Below are 16086 nucleotides of genomic sequence, written 5' to 3' on the forward strand. Positions count from 1 at the left end.
TGCAAAGAAATATGATTTGGAAGATGCCTAGGAAATTAGGGTTTTCATAGATGCAGATGAGTATTAGAGTTTTCATAGATGTAGGAAAAGAAGAGATGATTGTGTTCGAATATGTAAAATTTTCTTTGAGAATATTCAGTTTGAATTTGATTGAGATTCTTTGGTGGCTGGGCACTTGACGGTGCATACCTTTTCTGGAAAACAACTTACGGACTGAAATCATAAATTATTTTTGTAAAAATGAGGGAAAACGTTTTACACAAAAAAAATATTTTACTCAGTTTTTATGTTGCCAAACATGAAATTGTTTTATGTCGAAAGTTCGAAACAATTCTGGAAAACAACTTACGCACTGAAATCATAAATTATTTTTGTAAAAATGAGGGAAAACGTTTTACAGAAAAAAATATTTTACTCAGTTTTTATGTTGCCAAACATGAAATTGTTTTATGTCGCAAGTTCGAAACAATTCACACCATTAATTCGGCGCCAACTCTATTCAGATCAACAGCATATAAGAATTAATAATTTTTCAAAAATTGCACATCAAATTTCCATGCTTTTGTCCCCCTCTCTTGTAAATTTATTTGTTACGGAAAAGAAAAACTTAAACAACTAATTAATGCAAATAAATTGAAACCATGAAATTGACATGGTATATATGATATCAGTGCCCACCATAAAATTAAGGCCGTATCATATACGCTTGACATGGGTTTATGATATCACCTTAATAAAACATGGTCACTTATTAGTCGAATTGTTTAACCAATCTCGGCTTCTATATCATTGCTCATTACATCATTATAACAAGCTGATAATCATTGGACTGCCACACACACATATATGATGAACAAACTAATCGACGACTTTTTCTTGATTTTTATGGTCGGGTTCTGGTTAGTGTTTAATTAATTACGAATTTCGCAATGGTTAATGAAAGACACAGTTTAAACAAGTTGTGAAAATTTTCTTTCAAACACAATATACAATTAGAAAAAGAGATCATCTAACTACACATAATACATATAGATATATATAACATCTTTATTATCTAGTTCTTATGTCACAACGATGGATTTGAGAGAGAATGAAATGAAAACAAAAGAACATCTTTTGTCTTTGTGTGAAATTATTTTTGAACATGAAACTGCACCAACTATATGGAAGTTTTTAAGTCTTGATGCCTACATTCCAACCTCAACCCCTTCAGCCTTTTGATTCTTGATCATGTAGGGGGTTGAAACTAAAAACCAGTAACAACCAATCCCAACAATTAATTAATTACACATCCACTTCATAACTGTCACTCTCTTTTATCTCTTCAATCTTCTCGACAGCCACTTTCAATTCCCACCTTTTCTCTACATCCTCTTCACAGCAAGCCACTGCAATCTTGAAAAGCTTCTTCAACTGTCCTTCAGCATTCGTCGTGTTCCCCATCTCCTTATCGAAAGCTGCTTTCCTTGTGATCTTATTAACCCAGCCTTGCAGCTCTGCACCGTCACCCTCTGCAACGTAGTTTGCAGGGAACTTGCCTGTTAAGATCTCCAATATCAGTACTCCGAGACTCCACACGTCTGTCTTCCTTGTTGTGCGTCCGTGTTTGACATGCTCCGGTGATTTAAAAGCAACCATGATCTTCTGAGCTTGTTCTAGGTTGACTACCGGGACTAGAGTGTAATCCATCAAGAGGGGCTCGAAGGATTCATCTAGCAGAACATTGGAAGATTTCAGGTGACCGTGGGGTACGAGTAGGTTAGGGAGCTCACTGTGGATGTAAGCCATGCCCTTGGCTACTCCTTTCACAATCTTTAAACGGGTAGGCCAATCAAGTCCTGGTTGGTTCACAGAATGGTTGCCTAAACAAACAAAAGTGATATCAATGCACGTTGTTTTCTATAGTTCCACAAATGGGATTATGAGCAAAGACATGAATGTGAAGTTCCTGAAAATGTTCAGCTCATATCCAAAAAAAATCAGATGTTAAAAGACTTTCAAATGGTAGGTGTGTGGCTTCATGTAACTAAAGTTTCTCCTAAACACTAAGGTCCGTTTGATTCAGTTTTCTAAAAACAGTTCTCAACAATTCAGAAAAGAGAAAACAGTTTTTAGAGAACTATAAAGACAGTTCTCTCTCTATAGTTCTATGAAAACAACAGTTATTTTAACTAAGTTTTCAAAAACTATTAACCAAGCAAATTTTTGTGCAGTTTTCTGATTTTTCAATTCTCAGAAAACAGAAAACTAAACCAAGCAGGCCCTAAAATGTCTTTTGGACGGTTTGGTAGTTGCATAGTGCAATATTGTCCAACAAGAGTATAGGATGAAAATAAGTATGCAATAGATGATTGGTTAAGCTACCTAGGTGGTATCTGATTGATTTTTGTTGCCTTGTTGAGAAAAAAAAGTGCATATATGAGAAGTTACATACCATGAAGGTGGCCAACCAAGCTGCGATTTTCGATATAATCAAACACCAATAGTTTCTCTTCTCTTCTGAAATAGTAAGCGACAAGAGGCAGCAAGTTGGGGTGTTGCAACCTTCCTAGTCTTCTCATGTGGTCATGGAACTCATCTTTTCCTATGTTATTCATTTGCTTAAACCTCTTGACAACCACAGCTTGACCATCCATGAGTACAGCCTTGTATGAAGAACCAAAGTTTCCGCTCCCCAACACTTCTGCTGAGGCTCTCAATAAGTCCTGCAGGTCAAACTTCAGCCTGTCATCCCTAACAAATGACAACTTTGCCACTTCGCCCTTCTTCATTTCCCCACTTATCTCAGGGGATGACTCCGGTTCCACATGGTATTTTGCTGCAGCTGGGACTGGGATTGCTGCCACGCTCTTCGCTGTCACACTCTTCATTGGCATGCTCTTCTGGTTGTTCATTGACACAGCCTGGTGTAATTGTGGTTCCTTGTATGATTGTGGTTCCTTGGACTTTCGGAAGCATACCAACACAACTAAAATGATTGCTGCTAATACTATCAGAGCGGCAACTACAATAGAGACTATTGTCAGAGGAGATTTATTGTGATCCGGTGAGGCAATTGGAGCATTCGGACCATTGGGACTATTAGCTGCATTGGGAGCTTGATTAGGAGTACCATTTGGAGTGTTGGCAGCATCTGCGGATTTGCATACTGTGTCCAGTGGCTTCCCACACACACCTTTATTGCCTGCATTGTTATAAAACCCCAAAAGGAAAAAGAACATTAAGATGGCATTGGCAAAAGAAGGCTTAACTCACTGTAAAGGGGACAACCAAAAAAAAAAAAAAAAGTGTTTGATTAATTACCTAGAAATGAGCTTGGAGTCATGTTGCTTAGACTGTCAGGGATTGGACCCTCTAATTGATTGTTTGCTAAATTTATCATTTTCAAATCCTTCTGCTGAAAACTAGGTACGCGGCCTGAAAATTGGTTGTCCTCGAGCCTTGCCTCTATAAGCTTGGGCAAGGTAACAATTGATTTGGGAATATTACCCTTCAACATGTTATTGGAAATATAGAGTTTCTTCAAGGAATTCATACCATCAAATGCATCATCCGAAAGGGGACCTGAGAATTGGTTATTCGACAGATACAAGTTCCATAGCGCGGTGAGTTTTTTGAAATCAGGCATTGAACCTTCAAACTTGTTGTTCTGAAAGCTGAGAATCCTCAAGCCAGGCAAAGAAGCAAGAGCATCAACATCTATGTCACCGGTTAAGCCCATGTTATCAAGCTGCAAACCCAACACATTACCTTTAGAGCAGCGCACACCTATCCATTGTCCATAATCTCCATTACACGGACTTGTTGCAGGATTCCAACTGCCTAGAGCCGAATTAGCATTCGTTATTGAGGCCTTGAACTTTATGAGGGCATCGGATTCTGGCGCACCAAATGTCACAACTAGAAATGATGAGAAGACTAGGAGGGGGAGGAGCAATGTTGTAGTCTGTGTGCGCACATGTTGGGCTGCACGCACGCCCATCAGCATCGTATTCACGTCCCACAGTGAGTGCTTCCCAGGAAAATGTAGGAAGTTTCTGGCAAAATGGATATTATTGGCATGAGGTCTGTCTTTCTCTATCTTTTTTTTTCTCTTTCTTTCTTTCTTCTTTCTTTGTGTTTTTCCTTAACTTTGGATGAAAGAGAGAAAGAGAGAGAGAGAGAGAGAGAGAGAGAGAGAGGAATGAGGATGGGATGGATTTTGAGAGTTAAAGCCAAGAATAGAAGTTAGCAGCAAAGCCGAGCTGTGGGAAGGAGAAATGCAAGGCTGGCCTTCAATTTTGGAGCTGTTTTAAGAAATCCATGTCATTTGTTATATATATTGTTTATTAACCGTTAAATTTACTATGATTTATGCTGTTATCTAATATTCCATATTATATGTATCTGATAAATCTCTAAATAATGTACAATTAAAATTATATTGCAAGTAATACCGATAAATCTACAAATGCTCTTCTGGGTGATACTATACAAATGACACCTTTCCTCGTACTTCAACCTTGGATCAATATTCATCTCTCTCTAATGCTTCTCCAAATTCTGCAGATTGACTTCCTCTGTAATTTTTTGTTTCTTAATTTTCCTTAATTTGTCAATTGATTAGAACTACTTCATTCAGAGTGGTATCTGAAAGTGATTCCCATATTTCAGTTTTTGGCAATCCAATATTTCATTTCTCAAAAGACATGACTGTTGTTAACATGATCTTAGGTGTGGCTTAGAGAGAGAGAGACGGTACTAGTAGTTCAAATGATATAAAACTTATTTCAACTTTATTACATGGGAAATGCCTCATTACTTAAAGGCATTTGAGCCTTTTCCCACATATAATATATTTACATGAACAAACTGGTATTGACCCTATCCCTGTGAAAGAAACAACAGAGATGGGATACATTAATAACACACTACTACTACTACAACAATTAATTATACATAATATTTCTTTATTTCATGAATTCAATCAATTAGGCATCAATTATGTAGCTACAACTCTTTGATGGCAATGGAACCCGCTTTCGGTATTCTGCCAAAGCCCACAAAGGGTATATATTCCTGTAAGCTGCATAGTGTAACATGCAATTTTTATTGAAAACTCCAGTAATTTCCTGCATGTAAAAGTGAGATGGATCATATATTAGACAACTCCCCAATAAAAAAAAAGTTCAATCAATATTACATTATGGATTAGAGTGTATTGCCAACGTCAAACCATTTCTCTCTTTATATAGGTTGATTTTGCATCTTAACAAATTAGTTGTTTGATTTAGTCATATGAATTACCTGTTGGGGAAAATCACCATTTTCCATTTGAGAATTGATCAACAGCTTTGCACAACGGTGTAGAGGAGTTGGATCTCTCTCCGCCTATTGAAGGAGGAAAAGTTGAGAATCACACACACAAACACGTACATATATAAAGTATACACAAATTTAAGCGTGTTAATGCTGCATTCATGAACAAACCTGCCCAGAATGAATTAGACCCATCATGGCCCAAGAAGTATGCACCAGATTTGACCTGTTTCCTTCCAAAGGTGTATGCTCCTGTTTCACAAAACACAACAATTATAAAACACTACAAAAACATAAATTAAAGTGAACATTAAGAGTTAATTTTTAGGTGTCATTTAATTGTTTGAAACAATGGATGCTTAAGCATTACCTTGTTTGGGCAGGAAAGATAGCTCTCTCCCCAACCACCATCATCGCACTGTGTTTTTAGCAGAAATTGAACACCTTTACGAACAGTTGGACAATTGTTGTAAGTCCTGCCAGCAGCAGCCAGCCCTCCTAAGGCAAACCAGGTGCCATATGTGAAACACACTCCCCAATTTCCATACCTGCAGGTTATTTCTTCATATTATTTATTCCCAATACTTAAAACACTCCATAAAAAATTTAGCACTTGAATGGAGCTAGTGGAGTGACATACCATGAGCCATCTGGCATCTGTACATCTTCTAGGTACCTAACAGCATTCGTGATAAAATTCTCTATCTCTTTCTTCCTGTGTCCAGGATATAACTTCTTAAACAAAACGAGAGCCTGGATTGCCGATGAAGTGCACTCCACATACCTGGATCACAATTCTATTAGTTAATTTCAAGAAGTTTTCACTGTGTAGAATTTGCAGAAAAATGAGCTTGTGTGGTTCCTACTCATGCTCGATGACAATGTCTGCGAAGAATTCTGTTGGATTGAGCAGCTGCGGAGAAACGAAAAAACAGAATTCAGTTTATACACAACATAATGTGATTGTCAAATTAGTTGACAAAAACAAAGGGCATGTCATTTCAGTATGCTTAAGAAGTTACCTCCAACCACTCTTGGGCACCTGCTGGTTCCCATGCTGGTAAACCACCATTTTTGCTCTGATTCATATGAAACATAACTTATTGATATTACAAATATATCTTAAGTCAACAAATTAACATGGTTTGTTCAACAACTTTAAGAGCATAGAAATGTAGGTGTTCATAAATTTTCTAGTTCAGCATAATTGTGTCGACAACATATTGAAGTGTGCAATTTCATCCTTTACCTGTAAAGACATCAATATATTGACAGCATCGTACAACCGCTCAGGCTCCATTTTCTCACCAACAATTTCTGGAGGCATCATTGAGAAAAGGAGACAACACTAGACAAGATAAAAGAATAAATTGGAGACCATCCCATGGTTGTCGAAGTGTGATCCTCCACTTGATTGAGGTATCTCAGCAAAATTAGCCATTTGATTAAGGTATATCTTAGCAAAATAAACTACCTTCAATCCTTCAGCAGTGCAATCAGAAACTTGCCATCCATGATCTTGATCGGAAAACGTCCATGATCCTTTAGAAATGTGGCGGTACATGCTTTTAAAGTCACCAGAAGGATTTTCCGTAACCTGCAAATTTTCAAAAATGTTCTGTCATAATTAAGCCAAAAAAAATTTGTATATAGAAAGAGTAAATTCAGCAGCTAAAGTGAGAAATGACTTTAAGAAGTTGAATTAAAACCTGAGACTTTTTGATAAAGTCATGTCCTTTCATAAGAGTAGGTCCAATTTCATCAGTGAGATTACTAGCCAATAGTGCTTGAATGGCAAAACCTGTATCCCATTCCTGACTGCCAAAACTCTGCAAAGACAATGGTGATTATGGAAATTTGCAAATTGAATTATTTTTAAATCCTGACTTAGGATGAGTTTCATTAACACTAAACATATTACGGAACACTTCATTACTTATTCATTATATTGTGAAAAATGAATGGTTGTGAAGAAAAAGAAACACTTCATTTTTCTTCATGTTCTAGAGAATATATATAGTCAACTGTTGGGCATTTAATCTGACCTGCATCTTCATTCCATCTTCAGCAACCCATAAATAATCTGGGATCCTAGCAAGGTGTTTCTTGAAATAGTCTCCATTTGGATCTTCAACCCAGCAAGCAAGCATACATAATACCTGCTCAAATCAAGTGCGCGATATATTAGTAATTCAAAAAACTTGGTCATACATAGCATGAGATAATTATATCTCCTACATTCATACAATTCATACCTTTTCCACGCATCCAATAGTAATGTAACGACTGTTTTCATCTTCATAATGTATGTGCTTCATTGTAGTTTCAAGAGCCTTCGCCCTCAACTTGTTAAAGGGCCAACGAGTCAAAAGAGGCTCGGTGCATATGTAAAGACTGTCCCAGAGCAAATCTTGCATCAGGGGATGGGGATAGTAAAGGTCCTCCTGCAACAAGTACACATAAACATTTTATATATATGTGCAGACACATTTCAAGCCACTGTAAATTGATAAAATCTTAGAAGCAATTATATAGTAAGTTTACCATTGCACAATAATGGCGCACTCTCCTCCAATTGATTTGATCATATGGTTCGGCATAAAGTTCTTCTCTTAGTTGTAGAATGAGAGGAGTGATTGGGCCAACAAACCTTTTCCCATATAAATATGACATAGGCATGTAAACCATCCGACAGTAGCACCACATTTTCGCTGCACTTACACGAAGAAAACTTTGAAATATGAACTCAACATATGTTACAAATTGAGTTTAAACATCTCATATGACCAATTCCTCTCTCTTATTTGTAAAACCTAAGGATATATTAGGTATTAGTTCACAGAGGTTAAGGTGTGTACTCAAACATTACATCATGAACTTTGCTAACCTGGATGCATAGGAAGGAAAGTAGGAATGAGCCAAAACTCTGGGGGCATTGGGTTGCTTCCTGACCATTCGCAAACACCAAGTATCTACAACAAATAGAGATCACCTCAGCATATGGAAGTTATTTGAAACTGATCATTGAATTATGATTTATTTGCTTTAATTTATTTTGTTTTATAGGTAATAGAATTTAAGGGTGAATCCCATTCCCAAAAAAATTGTCATACCGAAAGCCATGTCTTTCCCCAGGAGGGTATGGCTGCCACACTACCATGGTCAAGGATCCATTTTCGCGCTCTGGCACAGGTATTGTTTTCACCACCATGAGGTCCTTCTCCAAGTATACGCATACAAATGTAGCTGAGCGCGGTACCGAACATAGTGCTGTGGCCCTCAATGTGAAATCCCCACCAACCATCTTCGTTCTGTCATGTACCAAAATGAATTACCTAGTTAGGTATGATGACACATGCATGCTCTTGTGTGTAATTGTTGAAAATACTACCAAATATTATTAGCTGTAAATATAATATTACTGTAAATAGAATATTGGTCAAATACTGTAAATTAGGAAATTATTAATTAGGCCAGCTAGTTATGTGCGTGTATTCCCTCTAATAAAGAGAACCCGTGTAAACTTGTGAATAGTGTGTTAATACAGAGAAAACGTTTTTTTTTTCCATATTTATTTCATTTCAAGTTTATATGGTATCAGAGCCACCCTAAGAAAAAAAAAAAAACCTTAATTTTCTTTTCTACACAATTTCTTTGTTGATTAGCCATATCTGACATTTCCTCCATGTCAACCTCGCCTTTCACAACCCAGTCAACCAATCCGACAACCCAAGCCCCCAGTACCGATTCTCACTCGGTTCAGATCACCAATATTCGCCTTAATGGTGACAATTATTTACGGTGGTCCCAGTCCGTTCGTATGTACATCAGAGGGCGGGGAAAGATTGAGTACCTAAAGGGAGACAAGAAGGCACCAGCATCAGAGGACCCAACGTACGTGACCTGGGATGCAAAAAATTCAATGGTGATGACTTGGCTTGTGAACTCCATGGACGAGGATATTAGCTCCAACTATATGTGTTACTCCATGGCTAAAGAGTTCTAGGACAACGTGAATCAGATGTACTCTGATTTGGGAAATCAGTCTTAGATCTATGAATTGACTCTAAAACTTGGTGAGATTCGGCAGGAAGAAGACTCGATCACCAAGTATTTCAATTTATTGAAGCGTCTTTGGCAGGACATGGATCTGTTCAATGATTATGAATGGAAATCCACTAAAGATGCCAATCATTACAAACGGACCGTGGAGGCTCATCGCATTTACAAATTCCTTGCTGGGCTCAACGTGGAATTTGATGAAGTACGAGGATGGTTCATTGGCAGGACTTCACTTTCTCCAATTGGTGAAGTGTTTGCTGAGGTTCGAAGAGAAGAGAGCCGCAGACATGTAATGTTGGGGAAGAAAACTACCAGCGGACTTGTTGAGAGTTCTGCCCTTATTGTTGCAGAAACTGCTACTAATAAAGCAGTCAATTTTAAGCAAAAAACTGAAGAGAAGCCATGGGTCTGGTGCGACTTCTGCAATAAACTGCGCCATACTTGGGAGAACTGCTAGAAAATCCACGGAAAACCAGCGAATTGGAAGAGTAGCAAGCCTGGTGATAGAAATAGACGTGCGGTTCCTACTGCTAATGAAGTTGAGACAAGTCCCTTAAGCAAGGAGCAGATGGATCATCTTCTGAAGCTGCTGAAATTTAATTCCTCATATGATATTCCTAGTGTTTCTCTTGCATAAACAGGTACTGCACTTAATGCCCTTTCTTGTTTTTTAATTAAACTCCATGGATCATCGATTCTGGAGCCTCTGATCATATGACCAGCCTTTCCAATCTTTTTAGAATTTACTCACCATGTTCTGGCCTTGAAAAAATTAGAATTGCAGATGGTAGTTTCTCACCTATTGCAGGAAAAGGTTTGATAAAATTATCCAAGAATATAGATCTTAAACCTATTCTCCATGTAGTGCCTGTACATTTTGTCTGTGAGTAAACTAACCAAAGAATCTAATTGTCGTGTAATTTTATGTGATTCTTACTGTGAATTTCAGGACCGGAGCTCGGGGAAGAAGATTGGTAGTACTAAGATAATAGATGGACTTTACTACTTTAATGGGGACTTCTCCAGTAATAAAAGGCTCAGGGCCTTAGTAGTGTTAGTTCTAACTCTGTTTATGAACAAATAATGTTTTGGCATTTAAGACTAGGACATTCTAACTTTCCATATCTTAAACATTTGTTTCCTGCTTTATTTAAAGGTTTGGATTGTTCATTGTTCTATTGTGAAACTTGTTGCTTATCTAAGAGTCATCGTACAACTTAGTTGCCAAAATCTTATACTTTTTTAAAACCATTTTATTTAATACATAGTGATGTTTGGGGACCTTCAAGAGTTACTACTATCTCTAGGAAAAAATGGTTTGTTACTTTTATAGATGATCATACCTGTTTATGTTGGGTTTATTTGATGAATGAAAAGTCTGAGGTTGAAAAATTTTTAAAGAATTTTTACACAATGGTTGAAACTCAGTTTCAAGCAAAAATTAGCATTTTTCACACCGATAATGGAACCGAGTATTTTACTGAAATTTTGGGGAGTTTTTTTTGAAAGAAAAGGGTATCCATCATCAGTCTACATGTGTAGATACCCCTCAACAAAACGGAATTGCTGAAAAAAAAAATAAACATTTACTTGAAGTGGCTCATGCTATAATGTTTTTAATGAATGTTCCAAAATATCTTTGGGGGGAAGCTGTTTTAACAGCTTCGTATTTGATTAATAGAATGCCTTCACGTGTTTTAAAATATAGTACGCCATTAGAATGTTTCAAAAGAATTTTTCCATTATCAAGGATATACTCGGATTTACCTTTAAAGGTTTTTGGCTGCATAGCTTTTGTTCATATACCCAATAATACTCGGTCCAAACTTGATCCTCGAGCTGAAAAAATTGTTTTCATAGGGTATGCTTATAATCAAAAGGGATATAAGTGCTATAATCCCCAAACAAGAAATTTTTATGAAAGTATGGATGTCTCTTTCTTTGAAAATAAATCCTACTTTCCTAAAAATTCTCTTCAGGGGGAGAATGAGGTGATGGAAGAAAATTTTTGGGATTTATCTCCTACTCCTTTACCAAATGTGATTTTGACTCCTTCATCTCATCCTACTGTTATTCCCGAAATTCAAAGTCAGGAATAATGTGATAAAACCAATGAAAACAATGAAGGGAATACTAGTCATATAGTGCCAAACATTACTGTATTTGAAACAGGGGAAGAATCACTATAACCGGGCACTAAAGTTCCCAATACTGAGCCTCTGATTTATACTTGGAGAATACCTCATCAAAAGAGTCAAAGTCAACCTATTCCTCTTGGAAATGATCAATCTCAATCTCCGGGAACTGGACCTCTAAATATCAAAGGTAATTTTGTTCCTAACTCATTTTCAGTTCCTATTGTTTCTCCTAACCAAGAACCATCAGACCTTGATATTCCTATAGCTGTTAGGAAAGGTATTCGAATCAAATATCCAAATCCAAAATATCCCATTGCCAAATACATTTCTTATGAAAAACTCTTTCATACTCATAGGGCTTTTATCTCAAAAATCTCACACTTGTTTGTCCCGAGAAACATTTAGGAAGCTCTTGATGATCCGAATTGTAAGTTAGCAGTGATGGAAGAGATGAATTGTAATACCCCTAATTTTAAACGGATATTTCTGGTATTTAATTTCTGATTTAATTATTTTTTTTATTTGATTAATTGTTTTATTGTGGTGATTAAATTGAGTTAATTGCTTAATTGGATTTAATTAATTATTTGAATTAATTACTTGGATTAATTACCTGTTTAATTTCTAAACTTATTTAATTGTTTTATTTGGTTAATGTAATATTTATTTGTTTTTCTTTATGGTAACTTAGGGTTACAGTTATAACTTTGGTTTATATTTCACGTATATGTGAGCCGCCGTAGGTTCGAACTGAGATAGTTTTATGGGCCGGTTAGGATTGGAATTAGGGCTTAGTCTCTAATTGTACATGGATTAGGGTTAGTGTTATTATTTACCTATAAATATAAAATAATACACGGTTTAGGGTTTTAGAAAAGTAAACGTAAATTCTGTAAAAGCAAAGACCGTGAGATACAGAGGGAAAACAGAGAGAGATAGGAGAGGAAGGCTATGTGGGATCAAGGAGGAAGGAACGTGGTTTTGTGGAACAGCAGTGGGGAGTTTAATAGACAATTCAGAGAATAGTGGTGTTGAGTTTCAAATTTGAAACTCAAAGGCAAGTCTCTGTTTTTCTCTTTCCCTTTAATTCGTGTTCTGTGCATGCCTAGTTAGACTCCAGGGATTTAATTAAGGCTAAAACGGATTTAAACCAACATAATACGATGTCTTTTATGCATACATGATTTTTTTTTTTTAAATCTCGTGAATTAAATGCTTTGAATAAACTTTGTTTTTCTGCTATTTGTTTCTTCTGTGGTTTACGATTAAGCTTGTTTTAGTTGAGATTAGTAATGTGATTAGATGCCTTGTAACTAATCTGGGACTGAGTTTGAACCCTAGAACAAGTTCTTAGAACAGTATTTAATTGCATTACATTAATTTGAATTAATCTGTTGTGACTTGCTTAAAATTTGCTAACGAGGATTTTATAATCGTTGCTTTAAAACTTGTGTTCCATACATGTATTAATTGCATATCAGTGGTCTAAAATTTATTTAGGACTAAGATTGAACCTAGAATAAGATTTAGAACACATTACAGAGGTTCTGTAAATCACTGGAATTGAAGAAAACGAAGCGAGAATGGACGAGGCTGCTAAGAGGAGGGAAAGAAGGCTCCCAACCTTCTTAGAGCCGGCTCCCAAAAGGGAGAGCCGGCTCTTGGTGTCTTCGAGCCGACTCTAAGAGCCTAAAGCCGACTCTAGGTGAAAACATGGGGCAGGCTCTCATTTTTTTAGAGCCTGCTTTTCTTGAAAGGCACTGTAACGTGGTTTTTTTTTTTTTTTTTTAAACTGTTTGGGTTTTCAGGGTTTCTGCAATTAATCTAAATGGTTTTAAATGATGTGTGGGACTGTATAAGACTAGTATTATGGTGAAAAAATATAAATTCATAACTGGATTAAAGATTTGAGCAAGATGAACCTAAGAGAAGATGGGTAGTTTGCTCACTGTTTTATTAGTTTTATTTACTGGAATTGTGTAAGGTTTTTATATATAATCTAATTATATATAATTATACATTTTTCCAGTGTTATAGGTATGGTGAATTAATTAAAATCAACTATACTTAGTATGGATTTAATTGGTACTTCAGTTGTACTAAATTGTATCAATTCATGGATCTTGTTGGAGGATGTAAATGGTTGCATATGTTATAGCAGTTTACAACATTGGTTATGATTTTAGGCCCTGTATTAAATGCCTAATATTTATGTATATGGATTAATTTATCTTGTGCATATTATGGTTGATGACTATTTAATACTGTATTGTCAACTATGTTAACCGGAGGATTGTATGTATCAGTATGGGACGGTGACATACTAGGTCTGGACTAGTTCAAACACTAAGTTCTACCTAACTTGGATTAAGGTATGAATTAATTATATAGGTTAAGTCCATCACTTACTTATGTTATGTCAATCAAATAATTGAATAACCTACTGTGGTTTCAAGATGCAGTTGTTATACATGTATCAGACCACTATTGTGATACCCCTCGGATCCGAGACGCGGGTTGATCAGGCCCAGGCCCAAACTCGAGGGATATCAGACAATTAAAGTATTTTAAAACAAACACGGATTACAAAATAATGAAGAAAATAAATAATAACGCTGAAAGAATTCTAAATTAAAAATCCTCAAACTATAATTATTAAAATCCGATAATCCAAAACTCCATAAGTTTAACAACTCGGGAATCCATCTTTGTGGACCCCTAATAAAATCCCAAACTGAAACTGAAATAACTGAAATGAAACATAAAGCTAAATATAGAGAGTAGTCCTACGTAAACAGAGGAGTGAGTGTCTGTATCTGCTCTGCACGTCCAAGCTCTAACCTTGGAACTGACGAACACCTAGAAAATAAAGAGTGGGTCAGGCCCACATGCAAGTCCTATTCTTCTACGATCCAAACAGTAATTCGATACGCAGATACATCCTAGATAGCTCAACAATATCTATCTAGTCCATACATATATATATCCACACTAAGGGACATTCACTGGACTACAGTAGGGGTCTCAACCTGAATAGAAGGCAACATGCGAAAACGCACCCAAAGGTGGGCATGAGTACCTAGACCTAACAGGGTACACCTCAACCTACTTTAACCAGCTACGCATCCACTGCATATACGCACCCTAACCAACGAGTCTGAGACTCAAGCTCATCTCGTGGTACCATAAACATATATATAAAATCTGTCCAAAACCAGGGTATGCCATTCAAATACTTATTAAGATGACATACAATATACAAACTAGTTAGTCACTCAACTTATTCAGTTGATATGACTTAACCACCATCCATTAATCTAGGAAGCCATTCAACTTAGTCGCAGTTGATCTGACTTAGTCACAATTAGGATTCAATATTTTTCAATCCATTCCTTTAATCCGATAGGTTAGGTCTAAGCGTTTTGAGCTAAACCATCCCTAGTATGTCACCGTCCCATACCGGTGCATATAATCCTCCATATCCTTGTAAATTATAACACATGCATAATAAGCTAGTAATTTACAATCCAAACCATTATCCATATCATTGCAGAAAAGTATTTAAAATTTCAGCAATATAAATCCCAGCATTAATTCATGTAATTGCACTAGAGAATTTGATATTCCAACAATCAACATCCAGAGCATGCATAGTTCAAACTTTAAACATAAAATGATCTATCATGCATCCAATATAAGATTTATAATCTTATTTACAATTCATTATGTTGCCCAAAATTTACTAAACAATTTGGTTCTTTCCATCCATTATCAGTATGCTAAGCTGTATGCTTTTATACTGATTCATCCTTTAAATAATTTATAGAAATTATTTTCAAATCTATTTTGTCCAATTCCTTAGCCCTAAGAGATGTATTATACACTCTAGAACCTTCCCTAGTCCATTTAACCCATTAGATTTAATTAAAATAGGTTTTTAAAACAAATCTGGGCATTAAAAACCAAAACCCCAACTGAGCAAGCTAAGTTACAACTGAGCAGCCTTAGTTGCTAACTGAGGGGGCTGAATTGTTAACCGAGGGGGCTCAATTGCTAACTGAGGGGGCTCAGTTGGGAACAAAGGGGGCTGAATTGCTAACTTAGGCGCCTCAGTTAGTGCTGGGGTCTTCTTCTTCGTTCGTTCAGCCTCTGTAAACCCTAAAACTTCATTGTTAAGGCCCATAAGCTTCAACCTAAGTCTCATACATCCATACTAAATTATTTTAAGTGTTTTAGTAGGCAAAGATTCAAGTTAAACTATAAATCATACACAAAGATCCAAGAAAATAATGAAATCACACACAAGTATATATAACCATAAAACTCTCAGTTTCAGTCCGTTAAGCATGCATGATTACTTTGTTTTATCATTAGTTAAACCCCTAAAGTTTAGCTAGGCATGCACAGAATACAGATTAAAGGGAAAGAATAGAACAAAGACTTGCCTTAAGTTTCAGATTTGAAACTCTAAACTGTCGTCTCCTGAATTTTTCGATGAAGTTTCCGACTGTTGTTCCACCTCCGTCACTCTTGGTTTAGTCTTAATTGAAACCCACAACCCTAGCTTCCCTCCTTGATCCGTCTCTGT

The 16086-nt window shown here is 36.4% G+C and overlaps 2 protein-coding genes across 2 annotated transcripts in view; both read right to left on the minus strand.

Moving 5' to 3' along the window:
- Window positions 1-1093: 1093 nt before the first annotated feature.
- LOC132286350 (pollen receptor-like kinase 4) lies at window positions 1094-4125 on the minus strand. The gene is made up of 3 exons (XM_059788673.1): window positions 3304-4125; window positions 2435-3184; window positions 1094-1862 (listed from the first exon to the last, which is right to left on the minus strand). The coding sequence occupies exons 1-3, from the start codon at window positions 3986-3988 to the stop codon at window positions 1285-1287; spliced, it is 2013 nt and encodes a 670-aa protein (XP_059644656.1). The 5' UTR covers window positions 3989-4125; the 3' UTR covers window positions 1094-1284.
- A 704-nt stretch (window positions 4126-4829) lies between these two features.
- Window positions 4830-16086, minus strand: part of LOC132286349 (beta-amyrin synthase 1-like) — a 29466-nt gene continuing 18209 nt past the window's right edge. The window contains exons 4-18 of the mRNA XM_059788672.1: window positions 8412-8609; window positions 8186-8270; window positions 7843-8009; window positions 7554-7742; window positions 7344-7457; window positions 7008-7127; window positions 6773-6895; window positions 6548-6646; window positions 6321-6377; window positions 6165-6211; window positions 5939-6082; window positions 5669-5846; window positions 5470-5550; window positions 5287-5370; window positions 4830-5111 (exon numbers count right to left, since the gene is read on the minus strand). Coding sequence (XP_059644655.1) covers window positions 4971-5111; window positions 5287-5370; window positions 5470-5550; window positions 5669-5846; window positions 5939-6082; window positions 6165-6211; window positions 6321-6377; window positions 6548-6646; window positions 6773-6895; window positions 7008-7127; window positions 7344-7457; window positions 7554-7742; window positions 7843-8009; window positions 8186-8270; window positions 8412-8609 — 1827 coding nt within the window. The 3' untranslated portion in view covers window positions 4830-4970. The remainder of the gene's footprint in view (window positions 5112-5286; window positions 5371-5469; window positions 5551-5668; window positions 5847-5938; window positions 6083-6164; window positions 6212-6320; window positions 6378-6547; window positions 6647-6772; window positions 6896-7007; window positions 7128-7343; window positions 7458-7553; window positions 7743-7842; window positions 8010-8185; window positions 8271-8411; window positions 8610-16086) is intronic.

This window comes from Cornus florida, unplaced genomic scaffold, assembly GCF_030987335.1.
Source record: "Cornus florida cultivar Cherokee Brave unplaced genomic scaffold, ASM3098733v1 CherokeeBrave_3.0.0_Hap2_Chr11, whole genome shotgun sequence".
Taxonomy (NCBI): domain Eukaryota; kingdom Viridiplantae; phylum Streptophyta; class Magnoliopsida; order Cornales; family Cornaceae; genus Cornus; species Cornus florida.